Here is an 18,932-nt window from a genome sequence, read left to right as displayed (position 1 = left end):
CACATGTTACTCAGCTAAGAACTAAGTCAATACATATCTTTAGTGTTCAGTGTGTCTGTCTTCCCACCAACCTTATTTTCTGGACAATCCAAAGCCTGGTATAAAGCAAAATTATTCACGTAGTATAAGACCTTTTCGGGCACTCACTACTGTAACAAGCACGTACTTCACAAATACTAGCAAGTCTGTTTTCAGAACACGCTTGTGAAGTCAGATGATCTCTATCATCATTTTAGAGACGGAAAGTGAGCCACAAAAATAAAGCACTCCCTAATTCTCAGTGTTATACTTGAAGCCGTTTAGGCCTCAATTTTTACAGTGATAAGTATGCTATAAAACTTTACGTTCACAGCACAGGCTCTTTAATATCCAGCACTTCCAAAAATAAGGTTCCATGTTTCTTATTTTGGGCCCCTAACTGAGAACAGTCACAATGGACTGTAGAACTGGGCAACTGGTCACATTCTAACTCTGTCGCAGAGGCAGGGACTCAACCCACTTGCCCAGAGCCTCACACTCAACAGCAGAAGCCACAGCATCAATCCCCACCAACAAGTGTGCATAAGCATCTAAATCTTTTCTGTCTATCCTGAGATTGCACACAATCATAATCAAAATTATTACTGAATTTTGTTAATAAAAGATTCTTACCAAGTCTAAAAGGTGCATGTCACCACTCCGAACATCTTTCCCACGGCTAAGGAGAAGGCCAAAACATCTGCAAAGCCAGGCAAAAAATTAAACTGCAAAAATTAGACTTACTCATAAACAAACCATTAACATTCCTTATCTAAATATTCACTGTCATACATCACAAGCAGCTCATGAATCCAATAACAAATGTCAACAAACCTTGACATTTGAAAGCAGCATCCAGCATGTCAAGCAAAACGATGTCAAGCCAATATTAAAAATGTCAAGCAAGATTTCATAAGCATACTTACAATATGATTTTACCCTGCCTACATAGCCTAGAAAGTTGTTCAATTATCTTTGTTTGCAAGACCAGTGTAATACAGACACTGCTGACAAGGGTTCCCTATCCTGCATCTTTTCTTTTTTTTTTGGGGGGGACATATTTGCGTAGAATTCACCCTTTGATACAGACAAGAATCAGGAAATTCCAGATGAAGTGCAAGGACCTGTCTTTTATCGTTCATTTCACAAAGACTTTTGGCCCACACAGGCTATTCCACTCCATCCTCTGGTTTACACACTGTCCTGCACTTCATTTCGGACCGCAAAGGCTGGCAGAAGCTCTGTCTTTCCTCTCTAGTCTGAACAGCATTAAACTCAGTCAGTAGTCAGCCACCGCTACTTTATTTCCAAGCAGTGAAAGATCTGATGTCTGAGCTCTCCCGCTCCCTACACAGACACTTCATAGTCTGGAATTCCAGACTGTGTCAGATACAAAGCATACATACAACAATATTTTCAGTTGCAACAGAGATGAAAGCAAATTGAAATAACTCAGCCACTGATGACAGCCTCAGCATTTAAAACAAACTGGCCACTGAAAATAGCAGCAGTATGTTTTTTAAAAAGGTTTTGAGTTGGTTACTTCGAGGGGATGCGGCCACTGAGTCCACAACCAGATCTGCGCAAGGCTTGACTGCGCCTGTCACACACTGAACAAACTAACCTGGCCTTCTGCACAATCCCCCCCCAGAGAGGTGCGGCGTTAAACCACACCACTGGAGCGTTCGCAGAACAATAACTAACTGCTGCCTCAGAGGAGAGAACACAAAACATCAAACAGATACAGAATTTTTAAAAAATTGATGACATTACCTCTCAATAGCAAGTTCTTTATTAGTTGTCTGTTGGACATAAATCACTATCTTCTTATCAATTCCTTGGCGGAGTTTAAAGCACTGCCTGTCCTTGTCTTTGGGAACCGCACTGTTATTTACCAGGAAAGGAAAAAAAAAACTCAAGAGCGTCATTTATCTGTATTCCTTGCATGTATGAAAACCAGCATCAGACACTCGGTGAAGCCAGCTTCTTACACAAAAGCACTCAAGACCTTCCTTCCTTGCACACTGCAATTAGTAACATGAAAGAAATGGCAACGTAATTAGGTGATGTTATTTTATCATCATTAGGTGAAAACCGAGGACACTTTCAAAATAAAAACTGTGTTTTTTTTCTGCATGGCTTGGTGTTGTGAGACTTCCAGCAGCATTTCAAGAAAGTTTCTAAATATTGATTTCCCATGTACACCAAGTATTATCCATCAAGCAACTACTTGTAAGAAACTGCCTGTCACTTTCTTTCACAAAGGAGGTGACTGCTGGGGCACCTGATAAGCCAACAGAGTGCACCAATCATCTCGACTATTTCCCTTATCCTTTCTCCAGAAAGCACCTTCTCCAAAATGCTGCAAAAAGAGGGGACACTGTGCTGTGGTGGAAAAACCTAAAATTACACTTCAATGCCAAGCCATACACTAAAGCATCATGTATTAGCATCAGTATTCCCTGTCGAGGAGCACAATTGCACTAAACAGGACAAATTAAGACTGTCGGGTTTTGACTTTCTTTTTAAGTCAACCACGTGTTCGCTTTTCCCTTGGGTATAAAAATAAACCTTATTTTATTTCAGACTTTCAAACTACGCATTGTTACCCCCAGGAGTTGCAAAACTGACTGGGGATTCTTTCCCAGTTTCACACCTCCAAGAAAATCTGAGTTTATTTTCTGACAGCAGGTGCTTACCAGGCCCGGGAATGGCAGACTGCCTCTCACTGTCAGCAGGAGTTTTGTCTCCGGGGCCAGGACAGTGGATTTACAGACTCAGAGCCAGTACGTGCAGTCAGACCTTATTTCCCCAGCATGACAGAAATGCCCCACTGGCGACCCAGGGTGACAAGTGAAGGTAGATGAGCCAAGACAGGTTCAGGTACATTAAAGATTGAGATCAGAGACGGCGTACGTGGAAAGTGTTCTCTCAACTTCCAGGTGAGCACGGGTCTGCACGCGAAGGGTCACATGAGGATTACTGTCCAACTGATGAAGCTTGCCATTTGAACTAAAACCTGTACTGTACGCCCAGCGTAGGCAGGATTCTGCTTAGCTGGAGGTAAAAATCCACCCTTCTTCACCTTGTACTGAGCAGGTACGGAGCTTTTAAACAAATGCCCTTTTCCACCCCGAAAGCAACTGTATTTTTGTGGCTGAAAAGATCTTTAGATACATCTGCACCGCAAAGGCAGAGGTTCAGTCTACAGTCCGCGCTGATGTCCCTGAGCTGGCTAGGACTGAAACAGCTCTTACCAGCCCCACCTCTGGAAAGCACATAAGCATCAACCCCTCGGCTGGCTGACACCCCCCGCCCTGCTGGGGCCACGCTGACACTGGTGCCAAGCCAGCAAGACTGACCTTCACCCGGCGGGTCACTGCGTGCTGCACCCCAGCGCCCACCGCTGCACCCAAGCCCAAGAACCACCAGTATCTTTCAGGCTCAGGCCCTGAGCTAAACCATTTTTCAGTTTCGACACTTGAGCAGTGCTTTGCAGTGCTGAATAAATACTAGATTATTAAATGGGGCTTATTTGTTTGTTTAATAAATAAAACTTGAGCTGGATGTAAATCCAAGAGAAACATCCCTGAAGCCGTGGTAGGGAGCCAACGTGCTCAACAAGTCAGAGCATTTGGCAGACATGCTATACAGAAATAAAGACACTTTGGCAATTACAGAACACTATAAATGGTTACATAAAACATCTAAGGGCACTCTGTATAGGCTAAGCAGAAAAAACACTTTTTAGCATAAACTAAAAAAGGTCTTTTTAGACGCCAAGGTTATCCACCATCAGACCTAACGTGAAAACAGCATTAGCCGATACAATCTGAAAAGCTGCTCTAACACTCTCACCCTACACCACCACACCTGGTTCAGGGGAAAAAAAAAAAAGGAGGAGAAATTAAATTAAAATTTGAGAACTCAGGTGCAAGCTTTGGTCATAAAGTTTTTTGATAAAGAAACTCTACAGATCAGAGCAGGTGATTATTTTAATCAAACAGATCATAGCAAAACCAAGGAGAACTTATATTGATGATCTTTGATAAAAAATTTGAATTCTGACTTCTTTTCTGCTTTCAATAACTAATACAGAGATCAGTTCTAAGAAATCACAGGGAAATGAGTACAGATGAAGGACTTCTCCTTCATGTTCTCAAAATGTACGATGTAACTAGAAGTTGCAGTCATGGGGGAAACAAGGAAAGCTGGGTTTTTACTAGGATAAAAATAACAGCATGTCTACAGAGGCAACGCCATTCAAGAAATTTACCTTTCCTGAGCAGCACTGGAAGTTTTCAGCTTGAACTGTACAACTCCTGTAACTACCAAAGCACTATGATGTAAAGAGGAAGAAGTCCAGCTGCTCTCAAACTTCCCTAGAGAATTCTCTCTGTTCAACATATTTAAGAAAGATTGAATTAAATTTATCCCATTCATAGCGCAAAAGCAAACCTAACGACCAAAGTTAAAACACCAAGTGGTCTACATTCCTATATATTTGAACCTTCTGCCTCTACACAAACTTCTTCCCTACAACTGTAAGTAAACAACTATTTAAGAAAGGGCTATAAATAATATTATTACTGTAAATTCCAGACACTTGCTGATCACAAATTGATGACTGTACGGCTGTTTTCTGACACCAGGTTGCATACAGAGCCAGGTTTCTGGAAATGAAAACCACATTACGGACAGCGAAGCCCTTCTTTAGTTCTGGATGAGCAATGTGGGAACAAGTCTGAGATCTCAATGAAGCAGAAACAGCCCTGTACTACATATGAAAAGTGAATGTGTCTTGTGACAAACAGATTCGGCCGAATACTTCTCTGGAGAGTAATTTATCTCTTGGGGATTAGGAAAACGATTTAAAAAATTGAGGTTTTCAGAGGTTTTAATTTTCTCTGCCTTCTTTCATGAGACCTTATTAAAACTATGCATCCTTACACCTCCTGCAGCATTCACACAGCCTCAGCACCTCCGAAAACCTGGCTGAAAACGTGCACAACTCTGGATCTGAGAGCACAGTCACACTCACGCATATTCAGCTTCAGCAGCAGTTCAGCTGAACGGAACTTAAAACACTTTGCATAGAAGAGGGTTTAAAGACAGAAGAAAAGGCACTTTGCCAGTAGCACCAGGCTCAGTCCAACAACCAAGATGAAGGTTGGTCCTGAGGGTTATCACTGTTTCACTTGCCAAAAATGTTTATGTCTGGGATCATTTAAACCAGAACAGGAAACTTTCAGAAAGGGAATTTGGGGACCATCTCAGACTCACACTCTCTATTCACTCACTTTCCAACAGAACCAGATGCTGTACACCCAGGAATAAAGGATCTATACCTGAAATAACCTTTTCCATCATCTTCTTTGATTTCCAGTGACACGGAGAAGGTGAAAATATCACTGTCCGGAGTCTGCGGGGTGGCAATGGCTGAGAGCGGAGTTTGTTTGGCAGAACGACGGAAGGCAGTGGCAAAGCTGTACAGTATTCGGCTCACCTGCATTTACACGGCACCGAAGAAGGATCAGAAAGCTACTGACATACAGAATGCCGCAGTTGAAACCTACCTCAATTTTCACTAAAGAATAGAATGAGAAGTAATTGTACGAAAATAACTCAGTTTTAGCATCTAATTACTGGGTTTCTACACTTCTTAAAAGGATAAACTATTAAATGTGCATTCTTATATCTGAGGTTTCTATAATTATGTTAACTTTGGGGTAGAAAAAAGCCAAAAGTGATGAATTACATTGCTTCTAAAGTGCCTGAAATACTTCAGTTTCATTTCAGCAATAACATTTACATGTACATAATTATCATTTGACAGAAAGATTCAACTTACAGCCTCTTGGATTTCACACCGAAAGACATGAATCCTGAAGAGTTCTGCATTGTAGTGGCTTTCAGTGAAAGCAAAGCAATCACTTTCAGGGGTTCCATCATGTCCTCGTACACAGAAGAGGATTTTATAGATTGGATAATTTGCTATTTCTGTGTTTGTCTGAGGATCTAAAAGTCTGTTAGAAGAGAGAGAGGAAAAAAAACAAAGCTTGCACCTTTAGAAGAATTATTAACTTGCCAGATATTAACTTGCAAGCATTCACAATTTCATAGCTACTGGAGAAAGTACATCACAAAGAAACCAGCTCCTGACTTGCATTTACTGCAAATATATTTTTATTGAACAGCACAACAAAGTACAACGCAACATACATTCCCACCAATAATTTCCCAATAGTTTTCAAGGCTTGGCCTTCAAAAAGCTACACTAATACGCAGCAGCGGATAGCCTCATCCCTGTTAAGCCTCATGTATCAGCCATTTTCCAGCCCTACAAGGTAAATACTTCCCAGGCTATTTCCAAAGTGTTCATCAATAACCTCTCCCTCTGTGGTTTTGGGGACACCGTGGATCATCACTGATCCTCGGACATAAAATGTCTCTGGCAAACAAACTCAAAGCATCCCTTTTCTCAGATCTCCTTAAAACCCACTTTTTCCACTAAATGAAACCCCAAGTTGCTCACGTCTCCTCGCCAGTGAACTGGCAGCTTGTTTCCTTTGCTAAAAGGAAGCAAGATTAAATGCACACCGTCACAGAGTACACCCGAGTCAGCGTCATACCTCACGGTTCCTTCAGAGACATTAGGCACTGACAGAGTCACATCTAAAGAAATCTGGCACTGGCTTCGTAAGATGGACATCATTCTGAGGGCTTCCACTTCACTCCGGGGAGCGTTCACAGAGGCACAGCCTAAGTAGGTGAGCTTGCTAAACACCACGCTGTCCTCGTCTGTCAGCGGTGTAAAAGGGCTCAAATCCTCACAGTCTAGGGTGAGACACAAAGTTGAACATAAGAAGCGAGACCAGGCACAGGTAAGTAAATTATCAGAGACTGACTCATCACTAACTAAATAACAAAAGTGACCAAGAAACACATCACAGAAAGTCACGTCAGGCCAAAACACTACAGGAAAACCCTGTCTGAAAGTGAGTTACTGACGGCAGAGCGCAACTTGGCTATCCCAACTCTACCACCAGTTCACTCAGAGGGCTTCTTTTAAATGTAAGCATGCACCAATTTTCATCACAGCAGTAAGATGCTCAGACAAGCTAACAGACCAGTATTTTATACAGCCAGGCAAGTAAGCATAATCTTTCTGCACACACCTCAAGGCTAGCATAGCAAGTGTTCTCAGAAGAGAGGACAGTTCAGGATATGTTAATTCTTGAATCACGTAACCTGGCATTTACTGCACTAGATGATCATAATGGGAGAAACAGGGAAAGGTTGGTGGATACACTGTACCCAAATCCTCCTTTCTTTCCCCACAAAAAGCTAACTTGTAAGATACCACCAGGCATTCCCCATTTTTTTTCTAACCTCCCTGGGATGGTTTCACTGGCAAACTCATTTCTGGTTTCTGGAGTCCTGCCACCGACACTGGGTTAATGGTAGAGGACGCTGAAGCTTCAAGGACAACAGGTTCTTCCCCATCTCCATCAGTTCTAACTTCTTCTCCATGGTCCCGCTCACTTGACAGATCTTCCATGGGTGGGTCCATCAGCACGTCTTCAAGCTCCCGCTGCAGCTGCTGCTCGCTTCCATTCCCCACAATCTAAGAGCCACAAACGGAGATGGGACACAAAAAAAAAAAGACTGTTCAAATGAAAAAAAACCCTACCCCTTGGACACAGGGTCATTCATATGGCTTTTTCTGCCAACCAAAGCGGCAGTTAACAAATTTAACCTATGTGCAAGTGCTCACCAGTACGGGTTACATCCTCCCTGCTTTAACAAATCAACAAGCTCAAAGCAGGAACTTTCTAGCACTGGAAAAAGCGAGGAGGTTACTTTCAAACTAGTCTTTAATCACCAACCACAAAGACTAGGTTATGACAGAAGAAACTTACAGACCTTCGCGGTACAGTGGTCTATAATAATTCCCAGAACAGTAGCAGAAAGAGCCAAATACAATTAAATATGCTACATGGTTCATGGTAAGATAGCAAGGTTTCATGGGAAGAGAAGGATCTGGAACAGGATTATGCCATCATGCTGAGAAAAGGCAGTGTTTTTTATTTCCTAACACTCATCTAAAGCCTGACTTTGCACTCACTGAAGTCAACATGAAAGCATGAAGCAACCTAAATGGTGTGAAATTAGGTCCTAAACTTGAAAGAGAATGAAGACATTAACTTCAGGAAACTCTTAGATACTGTATCTAAGGAAACTCTTTGTCCATTCTTTTGCAATTAACAGGGAAGTCACTGATGCTCTGCATAGCTCACAGAAAACGAACTGTACACAGTACAACAGAAATCAAGCACAGAAATGGAGTTTACAGAAGTATGTTACCAGATGGCAGTCAGGGAAGGGTACTTGATTCCAACACTTCATCTGCTGCTGGTTATTACAGTTGGCACCAAAACTCAATCTCAAGAGCAGATACACATTTCTGTATCCTCACATCCCTGCAAGCTTACTGACTTAAGATGCTACATGCGAGCTAATAAAATCCAAACTGCTCAACTACTCCAAGTTCTTAAGAGTGTAATTGAAATCTTGTCAAAGAAAAATTTCTTTGTTTTTAATCTGTAAAGTAAGAAAGTAAAGAAAGGAAGTGATTAAAAACAGGAGGAAGAACACAGAGCGGACAGAAATCTGCCCACAACACAACCTCAGTATTGAAGAAAATTCCATTTGTCTCCAAACTAGCATCTCATAGTAGAAAATTAAATTATCTTGGAAGTACCTGAAGCAATGGCCAAGGCTCTCACCTTACTTAACAGTAAATAAATAACCTAAACTCCAGTTAAGATTGCTGAAATAACACTGGAACAGATAATAGAACACCTCCATGCACATGGATAAGTCTTGCAGTGAACTAAATACACTATAAGCAAAACATCAGATGTCACCTAAATAGTTGTATGTGCATTTCCACCAGGCGTGTCTCAGGAATAATTACAGCAAGATCAGAGGTTTCTCAGCCAAGGCGAATTCTGACATATGGTCATTTCCATTGCATCCCCAAAGACAAACTCCTCAGTTCAGAGGGAGAAGGAAGAAACACAAAAGTTTACTTACTGTCTTCTCTCTCACCCTCAGACCCACGATCTCCAAATAATTATCTGTATCTGCAGCATCTATCTACACTGCACTAAAGGTGTAAACTGCATATTCGTTTTCCAGTAAAAAAATAACTATTTAATGTACCAGAATATTAACAAAGAACAGAAACTTCCGACCTGGCATTACTCTAGAATAGAGCAGAATACAATTACTTTAAGAAAAGTCCCAGATCCCTGTTCTTCAGAAGCAAGTAGGCAAAAAAACGAAATTCACAGGTAATGAGAAAAAAAACCAGCAAGCACACAAGATCCTGGAGGCAACAGGGACATAAAAAAAAAAAAAGTAATAACCTAGTGAGTGTTTTACTACAGAATCTAAACACCACCACCACAAAATCTGTGAGATGATTACAGTCTTGAAACTCATGCTCAACCAGAAAGTAATTTTTTAGTATGGACTAAAATACATTCACGTGCTTTCTGGGATCATCTGCCAGGGGCAGGACAGAGTAACTGCCTTACTCAGCTGTACATCCACAGAACTATCAGCAACCTGCAACTAGTTACAGGAATCCACAGATTTGCACTTTCCTCCCAATGGTTTTAGTATTCATTTGCATGGTTCATCACGGAAGCAATGAAAAATCTTGCACAAGGTTGTGGCCATCAAAGGCCTAATCCTTTTAATTATCATTTCATTATTCAGGTCTTTGCAGGCATTTGCCAGAAAGATTATGATGATGATGATGGAAGATGCGCCACGTTACTTTACTGTACACTGCCTATATATTTTGCAACAAAATACAATGAATCAATTATAATGTCCTGCCAGCCCTGTTAATGTCTATATATTAAAAACCCTAAAGTAACTCCTAGTTTACGGGACCTGTTTCCTATGAAACTTGAAGTTAAAATTCACTTTGGCAAAAACCTGCAGCTCATATGCTTTTTCTCACAGTGATTAAATAGACTTGAGTTTGGGTCTGGGAAAGGAAGGTGAGGAATTTATATCCAGTGAGAATTAAATGTTGTAATGGTATTAATATAAAATGCACATGAAAAATGTTCTATTCCAACAAGATTACAAGCCAAAAAAGTCTGATAGGTGATCTACTATATTTAGTAAAATCATCAGTATCAATAACTTATACCTAGATATTGCCCTATAAAACATGAAAATAAAAGTTCCTAAAAATACTAGTGACAGGTAAAACACAAGTCCAAGCTGTTTATAGTGTGACAGGAAATAGGCACGTAAAAAGAAGAAGAAAAAAAAAAAAATCTGGCTTGTAAAAACTCCAAAACTTCATCATCAAAACCTTCATTTAAAAAGTAATTTAAAATAATCCCTCCAAGAAAGCCTGCCTTCTCAGCCCAGACTACCCTCAGAGAAGAATTCTAAAAGACACAGTAAATATACTTCTGGACTGGAGGAGCTCTGCTGTTCTCACAGCCCTAACAGTCAAGTGCAACAAAGCAGCTGCATGAGAAGCAAGGCCTAAAATACAAACCAAGACTAACTTCACGTCAACCAAAGTCTCTCATGCAACTGTATAAATTCACCACATCACGTGGACAGAGCACACTAAGATGTAAACATGCTTGAACCTTCACTGCAACCCAAAAACCAGTAAGAGGCCACATGACAGAGCACAGCAGAACTAAGGGCAGAAGGGAATAACACACAAGCTGTACCTAATAAATGCTTCATGTACGTTTGTTTGAGATGGAAGAAAGAAACCATTAACCTTCATCATCGTTTTCTCCATTTCTCACAAAACTGAAAACTAATTTTACTCAACCTTTAAACAGGACGTAGCAAACTTCCTTTCAGCAACACGGGGGATTTATTAGAACTGCAGTTTATTCCCTTCTCCTGACGCACGTGCTGCTGGCCTCTGCTGTGAGAGGTCTCGTTGTACCCTGTAGTTCAAGAACTCCTGCTCTACAGTGTGCTCCAGGAGCAGGGCTTTCGTAAATCCAGTTCAGTCCCACTGGCAGTGGGCAAAAGCAAGCAGGGACAGCTAGCAAATTATATTTCTGGAAAACAGTCGCTGACAACCCCTTTTTAAATTGAACCAAGTATTTCAGCATAGACAAAAAGCAAACACACATTCATGAATTATGACTAACTATACAGTTCCTGATTGTACTCAGAAGAAATATTTCTTTGTCTGGACTTGAGAAAGAACAAAAGTAAAAACATGCATTAATTCCGTCCGCAGCACTAGAACACTATAGCGTATCAACAAATTTGAAACGAGAGCCTGAGGTTTGATGTACACACTTCACAGCCTGTCACGTTCAGCAAACGCAAGCCTCAACTTCTAGCACCATCCTCAGACTGTGTTTAGCAAATGAAAGATTCTCAGATTGCTTTTCTAAAGAAAGAGAACACGACAAAAAGACACCTGCTCAAATATAAACCTGAACTTATTTTCTGCTTTTCTTAATGGGCACATCAAAGCAAATGGGTTTTGACCCCTATAAAGAAACTAGCTTAGTTCTAAGTACCAAAGCAACTGCTTCTCCCTGAAAAAAGTAATCCCCTTTGTTCCTATGAAATACATAACCTCAGTTCTCATGTTGTACCCTTAATATTAATTTTCCATATACTACTTAAACACTTTTAGATATCAACGGTGACAGCACTTTAAATATACTGCTGACAGCCTTCCCAACTCCACTCACCCATGCATACAATAAACAGGTTCATCATAATACAGTAAAACCGGCTACTGAATGACTATTTGCAAGCTGGAAAAAAAAGATACAAGAACAAAGCCATATTCTGGGGCAGTATGTCTCTTCCGGAACAAAAGACAATTTCTGTCCCTAAGAACCACTAAAAAGTCTTCCCATTTCTTCTGTTAAAAGCTTTCACCTCCTTAAGCAGAAGGAAGATCCCTGTATGGGAGAATTTAGACTGCATTCTGACTGCTTATCTAAGGTATAACGCTTCCATTAATCACTCAGACTGCAGCCAATAACCAAACAGCACATACTCTCAAACGTTGCAACACTGAAAGGCTCAAGATGAATCACTTTTGTTCAAGGATTGTGCTCAGTCTTGGCACCAAAATCATAAAGAAGCTTATCTTTAAGACCTGCAAAGCTCTGTGATATTCAGTGCCAAATCAGGGAACAGCACAACTTTATTTTGCAATCACTGGTGATCAGGAGGCAGCAGCGCTCATGTTCTTCTTTCCTCATCAAGAGAAACAGCATACCTGCAGCCAGCATTTCATCAACCACTTCGGAAGTAAACACATGCGGAAGATTTAAGAAGTTTCAGGAGTCAGTTTGAAATTGATTAATGATATTCTCCAAAATATTTGCAAGTTTTACGCAGATGACTTTATCTACAGGTCTGTTCAATTTCTTTGTACGAAACGAGACATAGCTTGTCATACAGACACTGCAGGACAGCCACAAGGCCATCGTTAGACTAGCAATACAAATAGCTCCCATGTGGAGCAAGAAGTGTTGCAGACTACAGCATTTCAGGTTTCCAAATTTTCTTGGGAATAACAGGATGGAACGGAAAAATCTGGTTGACTGTGTCTGTCTCCAGGGGTCTCAAATGATGCGTCACAACCATGGGAGCTAATTCCATACACGGCCACATACGCACTCTCAAGGTAAGCACCACGATGGAGACTATTCTGAATTCATCAGTATTTACAGCTGCTGGTATCTGCAGCATCGAGAAAGACAAGCACGAGGTTACAGTCTTCCAGCAGGTTTCATAGACCACCGGGCTGATTGTTCAAGAAAATGTCAATTTCTTTTTAGACTGCCCTGTGATGTGAAGTGGCCATCTTCTGTAACAGCAATGAAATGTAAGTGAACATTTTTGTCAGGTTAAGTAAAAGTAAGATCTTGAGACTCTTAAGTTACAGAAATTAGCTTGAAGTCCTATGTAAAAGGAATAGCCACTATAATGGCATGTCCTGTCCAGGACGCAAAGGAACACAAAGAAAACAAACAAAGCAGTCGGGAGGTAAAAGCAAGATGAGCAAAAGCATCAAGAAACGTTCAATAAAGTCTCTGTTACAACTGCTGCTAAGGAAAAGAGGAAAACCCAGTGCAACAGGCAGAACACGTGATTTCTGATCATCTTTAAAGACATTATTTTGAAGACATAGATGTGACTTGTAGACATCAGTCCCTTGCAATGGTGGAATATCTCTTTCCATCTCCCACAAAGAACACGCTTGCTTGACTCACTCTAGGAAAGATCCAGTTTTCAACACATTAAAATGATGGAATTTGGAGTGACCACCTTACTTGTGTCACTTTGCTTAAAGACTGTTGAAATACAAATTGAGAAGAAAGATTTTTCTTTGAGTAGCCAAAAAAAAAAAAAAAAAGAGTGACAAGGGTCTCTTTTCAGAGCAGCACTTTTTAAAGTGAGAAGATGTCACTGCCCTTCCAATTCACACAAGCCTACCACATAGGCTTGTATTCTCAGATTCTTGCCAAGTTGTTAATTATAACTACACTTCTACGTTTCTTAAAGAGAACATTTCACATTGGGGAAAACTTTAATATACGTTTGGATTAACAGATATGGTCAAATCAAGTATGTTAATATTGGTTTCTATCTGAAAGCTGTGACAAAAATCACAGCTTCAAGTTCTTGACAGTCAGTCTGTCTCATCCTAAACACTTCACGAAAGATTCTGCAAAGTGGGAAAAAACCCACAGGTAGCGATGGAGAGAGCTCTTACTCAAAACCTATTTATCACCTCTGGCACCAGCAACAGTAACGCAGAAATCACTGGCAAAATCGATTCTTGAATAAGTTCTCCCTTCTGTCAAGTTTTCCACAATAAAGAAGTCCCTCTTTAAGCTCTCTATGGTTAGTTTGAGTTAGAAGAATAGGGAACAAACTCAGGTTATTGATTCTTACCTTCAGTCCTGTTTTTTCATCATCACTACCATTATTTGTAGATGGTGTTTCATCCCCTTGCCTGGAAACCAAGACAAAATCTTCACTGTTAAGAGTGGATACCGAGTCTGAAGAGACACTGATTTTTCCAACAGAAGCCTTGTCATCCATGACTTAAAAAGGAAGTTCGATTCATGAATGAGATTAAATATGTTATAAACTCCTGAAAAACAAAAATCATAAAAATACTTATATAAAACTTCATGCTAAAATGCTCAAATGTTTCTTTTCAGAAGCCTGCTGACTAGTCATAAAACGTAACACATCTGACAGCACAACCAAGTTACATCTCTTCTGCCAGTACGCTCATGGCCCTGCTTTGATTTTGCAAAGAAGCACTAACAGAAGCTGCTATTAGAGCACTGGTTTCCATAGCTCACAAAAGGGAAGTTAATAAATCTTTTTTGCAGTATTTCACGATTATGTCAGGCACCATTTTCTACGCATAGCACAGAGCAGGCCCTCGGAACATACCCTACACCTGCTGACAAAGGACTCATATTAAAGCCAGAACTACAAAGCCCATTTACTTCCTTCAGATAATCTGTCTGCCTTCACCTGTGTTCATGCAAAACTACCTTTGTAGCTATCAGTTCACTGTATGCTGCAGTCCCATTCTTTTCCCCCCAAACAAGAGTTAAATCTAACTGTCCATATTTTGTGGTAAGGATGCTCTAAAACCTTGGGACATACAGCATTTTATGAATCTATGCTGAATCTTCTGTACTGTAAGGAACAATAAAAGAAAAGACTTCCAAGAAGCAGGAAGAACAGCGTAGGCTGGATCAGTACTGAGAATCAGAGCCAACAGAGGATTTTAAAAAGCTGGAATTGGCACTGCGAGGCACTTGAAGAAAGGAACAAAAAGTGAAGTTCAGCTGCACACCTTGAACTCCACAGTACAGATTCTCAGAATCCACGGCTCCAAACAGACTGCTGTGATAAAAATGGGTGATTGAACTTCCCAGAAACCCAAATATACCTCATCACAACGGCTCGGGTCTTTACATACTCCCAAGCATGAGCAAACCCAAGCACTTTTTCAGCCTCAAGTTCTGCCTTCCATCTGGTGGAGCACTGCCCCAACCTGGCTTCCAACAGAGCAGCCAAACAATGGGCAAACCTGGCACATCCACAAGCACAGCTCATCGCATTCCTCGCTGAACCTAGAACAATGCAGCAAAAACAGCAAAGCCTGCTTTTTTTTTCTGTCAATACCCTTCTCTTCACAACCACCAGCATGACATGAAATCTGCCAGGAGGACAACTTTTTTTTTTTTCCTCTGGGTTATTTTTAACCTGATTACTTTACCAATCGAGTCGCTTCATGGCCCTGAAACATGTCCCACTGGCCAAGTGAAGCAGTGCATAAGAGGAAGAACAGATGTGGGTTGCTCATGAATAACAATATACCTATGATTATTTGGTTTCATTTTCAAAGGCATGTAAAGTATTTAGATATCCTTTTCAAAAACATTTTAAGATCCACTGACTTTCAATGAGAATTACTATCTGAGAAGTTTAAATATCTCGAAAAGTTTTACTCACTTATGTGTCTATCTGGTATTGCTCACATAGATCTTAAAGGCAGGGCAGAGTTCTCATGTTTAAAGATGCTTTTGTTTAAAGAATTCATATTAAAGTATTTCTATAGAAGTTCCTTATTGCACCATCTAGATAATACACGGATCATCTGAAAATAACTAAACCAATGTACTGAAACACAGAATAAAAATAAGCTTCAAACACTAAATATCCTTTGGTTTTACTGTTTGCATTCAAACAGCGCAAACTCATTTGCCACACTAAGACAGTACAAGTGGAAGAGTGGGCTTTGATCACAAGCAGCTGTAAAGATCACCTAGGCCAGGATCAATTTAGCTATTGATTTTGGTACAGGGCATCCGTCTTGAAGTGTTAATTTCACCTATTTCCAAAGTCTTTCAATTTGACACCTTTCACCAACATTAACCCCAATTAAAGTACACTTTGCTTTTGTATACTCCTTTTCTCTGTAGCGTGGTGTAAGCAGACACCACACTGGATCCTGGAGCACAGCTGGCTTCGCCTAACCCCACCGTAGTTTCACAATACAGAATTGCAACAGCAGAAGGTCCCAATTAGCCCAACTTTGCCAGCTTACATCAAGCAAAGGCCTCACTGAAATTACACAAGAGAGCACAGGAAAGGGGACAATGTTGTAGACTACTGTAAGAAGCTTTTGTTTATTAGTGATGTATGAGCAAGCAAGGCTCAATTACCCAACTGCACCGGGATCAGCCACAGAGGTTCACCAGATTAACGCTCAAACAGCTGAGGTGCAAAAGCACAGCCTTAAAATACTAAAAATGCTAAATCATTGCCTGAAATTCACCAAAATTTCCACATCCCCATACTTAGCTTTGCATGCCTTTTATTTCCTCTGTTCCTTGCTATCGCTTTGTTCCACGCAGATTACCGCACGGATGATTTTACCTGATTCAGAAAACTCGCAACAGCAGAATCAACAACAGAAAAGCCTACGAGCTCATTAAAATATGGGCCAGCCTAGAAGGGCACACATCAAAGACAGGACAGCAATTAAGCGTGGCAGGCTGATGACTCCTCCGGAATCAAAAAGCAAGAACAAACAGCAGCAGCGACAGTGCTCTTTAGTAGTACCTGCAACTTGCCTGGGAACTGAAGCTTTCTGCTCTCACAGTTTAGAGGCAGGAGAAAAGACCCCAGCCAAGTGCAGATCTCAGGTTTTAATGTTTCTCAGGAAAAGCCAATGTCCTACCCCTCACAAGAAAAGAGACTTTGGTTTGTTTCAACTTAAATAACATCCAAGCTTTTGAATTCAGCATAGTTTAGCTCCTGACACAAAACTACACAATAATCAGTATTTGCCTGAAGGTGTCTTTACACCTCTACAGGTGTAAATTTACCTCTACACCAAGAGGTACATTTTTACCAACTTATTTCTCTGCTCACCTGTGTAATTAAATGGGCATCCTGGCCTCTCCTCACACTAAAGACCATCGGAAAAAGCTACAAAAATGAGAAAGTCAACACAGCTGGCTCTTGGGTCACTGCTCAGTTCTATTTAAAATTCTAATTCTCAACGCAATTCACCGTCACTGCTGTTGTTACACAATGCTACAACACGAGACCAAGAATCAAACTATCTTTTTAAAAAATGTTCTCGTTTCTCTTTAAAGCAGCCACACAACAGCAGCAACCTACCTTACTCTCTCTATTCAAGGTAACATGCAAAGGAACAGCAAAGACACCATTCACCACGCTAAAATTCCAAACAACTGGAAAACCAACCTATTCAAGCTCAAGATTAGTTACATAGATTTATAAACCATTTATCCTTTACTTTCCTATCCTCTTGCAAGCATTTGGCGCTTGACCTGCAACTTGTGATCAGAATTTTCCTTGTATGTACTGCCAGAATGAATTGAAGAGAGCTTAAAGCAAACAGTACATATAAAAAAGAAAAAACAGAAAACCTTCCATCTTACATTACTGTAAGAGACTGAGGCTTGAATGCCACCTCAAGACACATGTAGCAAGTGAAGGAATGCGCTCGTAACCATGGCTGGTCTCTGCCCATTTCCAAGGGGAGCCCATTTTCTGGTGTTTAGAACACCCACAGCCACACAGAAAGCCAGAGGGTGAGCAGAAAAAATATCAGTGTTTCAGCTGTTAACTTCTTGGACAGCTTAAAACAGCAGCTACCTTAAGTCAACAGTAGATGTAGCGCCCTTAGCACTGAATTTAGAGGGGACTACAACACAAAACATACCCAAGTTTTGGGTTTTCAGGGCAGAAAGGAGAATAAGCACAAGAACAGGTATGCAAACTAGAAAGGAAAAGATTTTTTTCCCCATTCATATCTTCCTCAGCTTTTGTACTTTAGCTGCAGCTCCTACAGCGATTTCACAAAGTTACTGTATATCTGATGAAGAACGCACCAGATATAAAGAACAATACAGCAATATTAACTAAATTACTTCAGAATAGTATAATTCAAGAAGCTACCTTGAACAGAAAAGTCAGAAAGCTCACCATGAAAAATAAACTTATATCCTCCACCCCCTAAAATGCAAATACACTAGGTATAATGTTAAAAAAAAATGGGGGGAAAAAAAAGGAGGCAGCATGCACCAAGACACTGGGGTGACCAATTCGATGCAAATGGATTCACTGGAAATAACGTATTTCCTGTTTCTACTCCCCTGGCTTTATGCATAGCTTAACAATAATACCCAGTATGGCTTAATTTAAACCTAGAAAGTTCTACCCTCCTAGTTGTTGTCGCTAACATCCTAGCGTGGGTGAAAAGTGGAATTTGTAGCAAAGTTCAGAAGCTTTACAACGTACGTTGCAAAGCTGCGTCAGGACAAACACGCCAGCATTCTTTAGGACTCTTCGCTCTTTGCAGTCTTTGACATCGGTGACTCTTTTACCTTCACAGTTCACACAGTGTGTGCCTGTTGTTTTACAAACACCCAGTGACTCCTGAAAAAAGCCTGGAAAACACTACAGCACAATGCCGGCATCGCAGGCGGTCGCGCCAGGCATTCCAGTCTGAGCAGCACAAGAAAGGTAAGAGCAAAAGTGATGTCACACGGACAGACACGTGGGAAAGGAGCTGTGGTTTGACTTTTTCTGAGCACATACACGCCACCTGTATTTCACTGCAGCTTTGGGAAGAAAAAGCCACCCATACCGGAAAGATCAATCACTACCAACCTTTTTCTTCTCGCATACCATGTGATTAGTCTGCATAATCATATGTTTGATCTTTACCCACCTTCCCTGTGCAACACACTCTCAAACGCAATGAGAAGTGTTTTGCACTCAAAATGAAGCATGAAAGCCAGCGG

At 40.8% G+C, this 18,932-nt stretch overlaps 1 protein-coding gene across 1 annotated transcript in view; it reads right to left on the bottom strand.

Moving 5' to 3' along the window:
- Window positions 1-14,166, bottom strand: part of RABGAP1 (RAB GTPase activating protein 1) — a 66,663-nt gene extending 52,497 nt beyond the window's left edge. The window contains exons 1-7 of the mRNA XM_086475802.1: window positions 14,017-14,166; window positions 7,411-7,645; window positions 6,651-6,855; window positions 5,870-6,044; window positions 5,367-5,524; window positions 1,792-1,902; window positions 652-718 (exon numbers count right to left, since the gene is read on the bottom strand). Of these exons, the coding sequence (XP_086331928.1) occupies window positions 652-718; window positions 1,792-1,902; window positions 5,367-5,524; window positions 5,870-6,044; window positions 6,651-6,855; window positions 7,411-7,645; window positions 14,017-14,166 (1,101 nt within the window). The remainder of the gene's footprint in view (window positions 1-651; window positions 719-1,791; window positions 1,903-5,366; window positions 5,525-5,869; window positions 6,045-6,650; window positions 6,856-7,410; window positions 7,646-14,016) is intronic.
- Window positions 14,167-18,932: the final 4,766 nt, after the last annotated feature.

Source organism: Leptosomus discolor, chromosome 19 (genome assembly GCF_034619465.1).
Source record: "Leptosomus discolor isolate bLepDis1 chromosome 19, bLepDis1.hap2, whole genome shotgun sequence".
NCBI classification, from domain to species: Eukaryota; Metazoa; Chordata; class Aves; order Leptosomiformes; family Leptosomidae; genus Leptosomus; species Leptosomus discolor.
The sequence above is the reverse complement of the archived record's forward strand: the minus strand, read 5'-3'. Positions and strand labels throughout refer to the sequence as shown.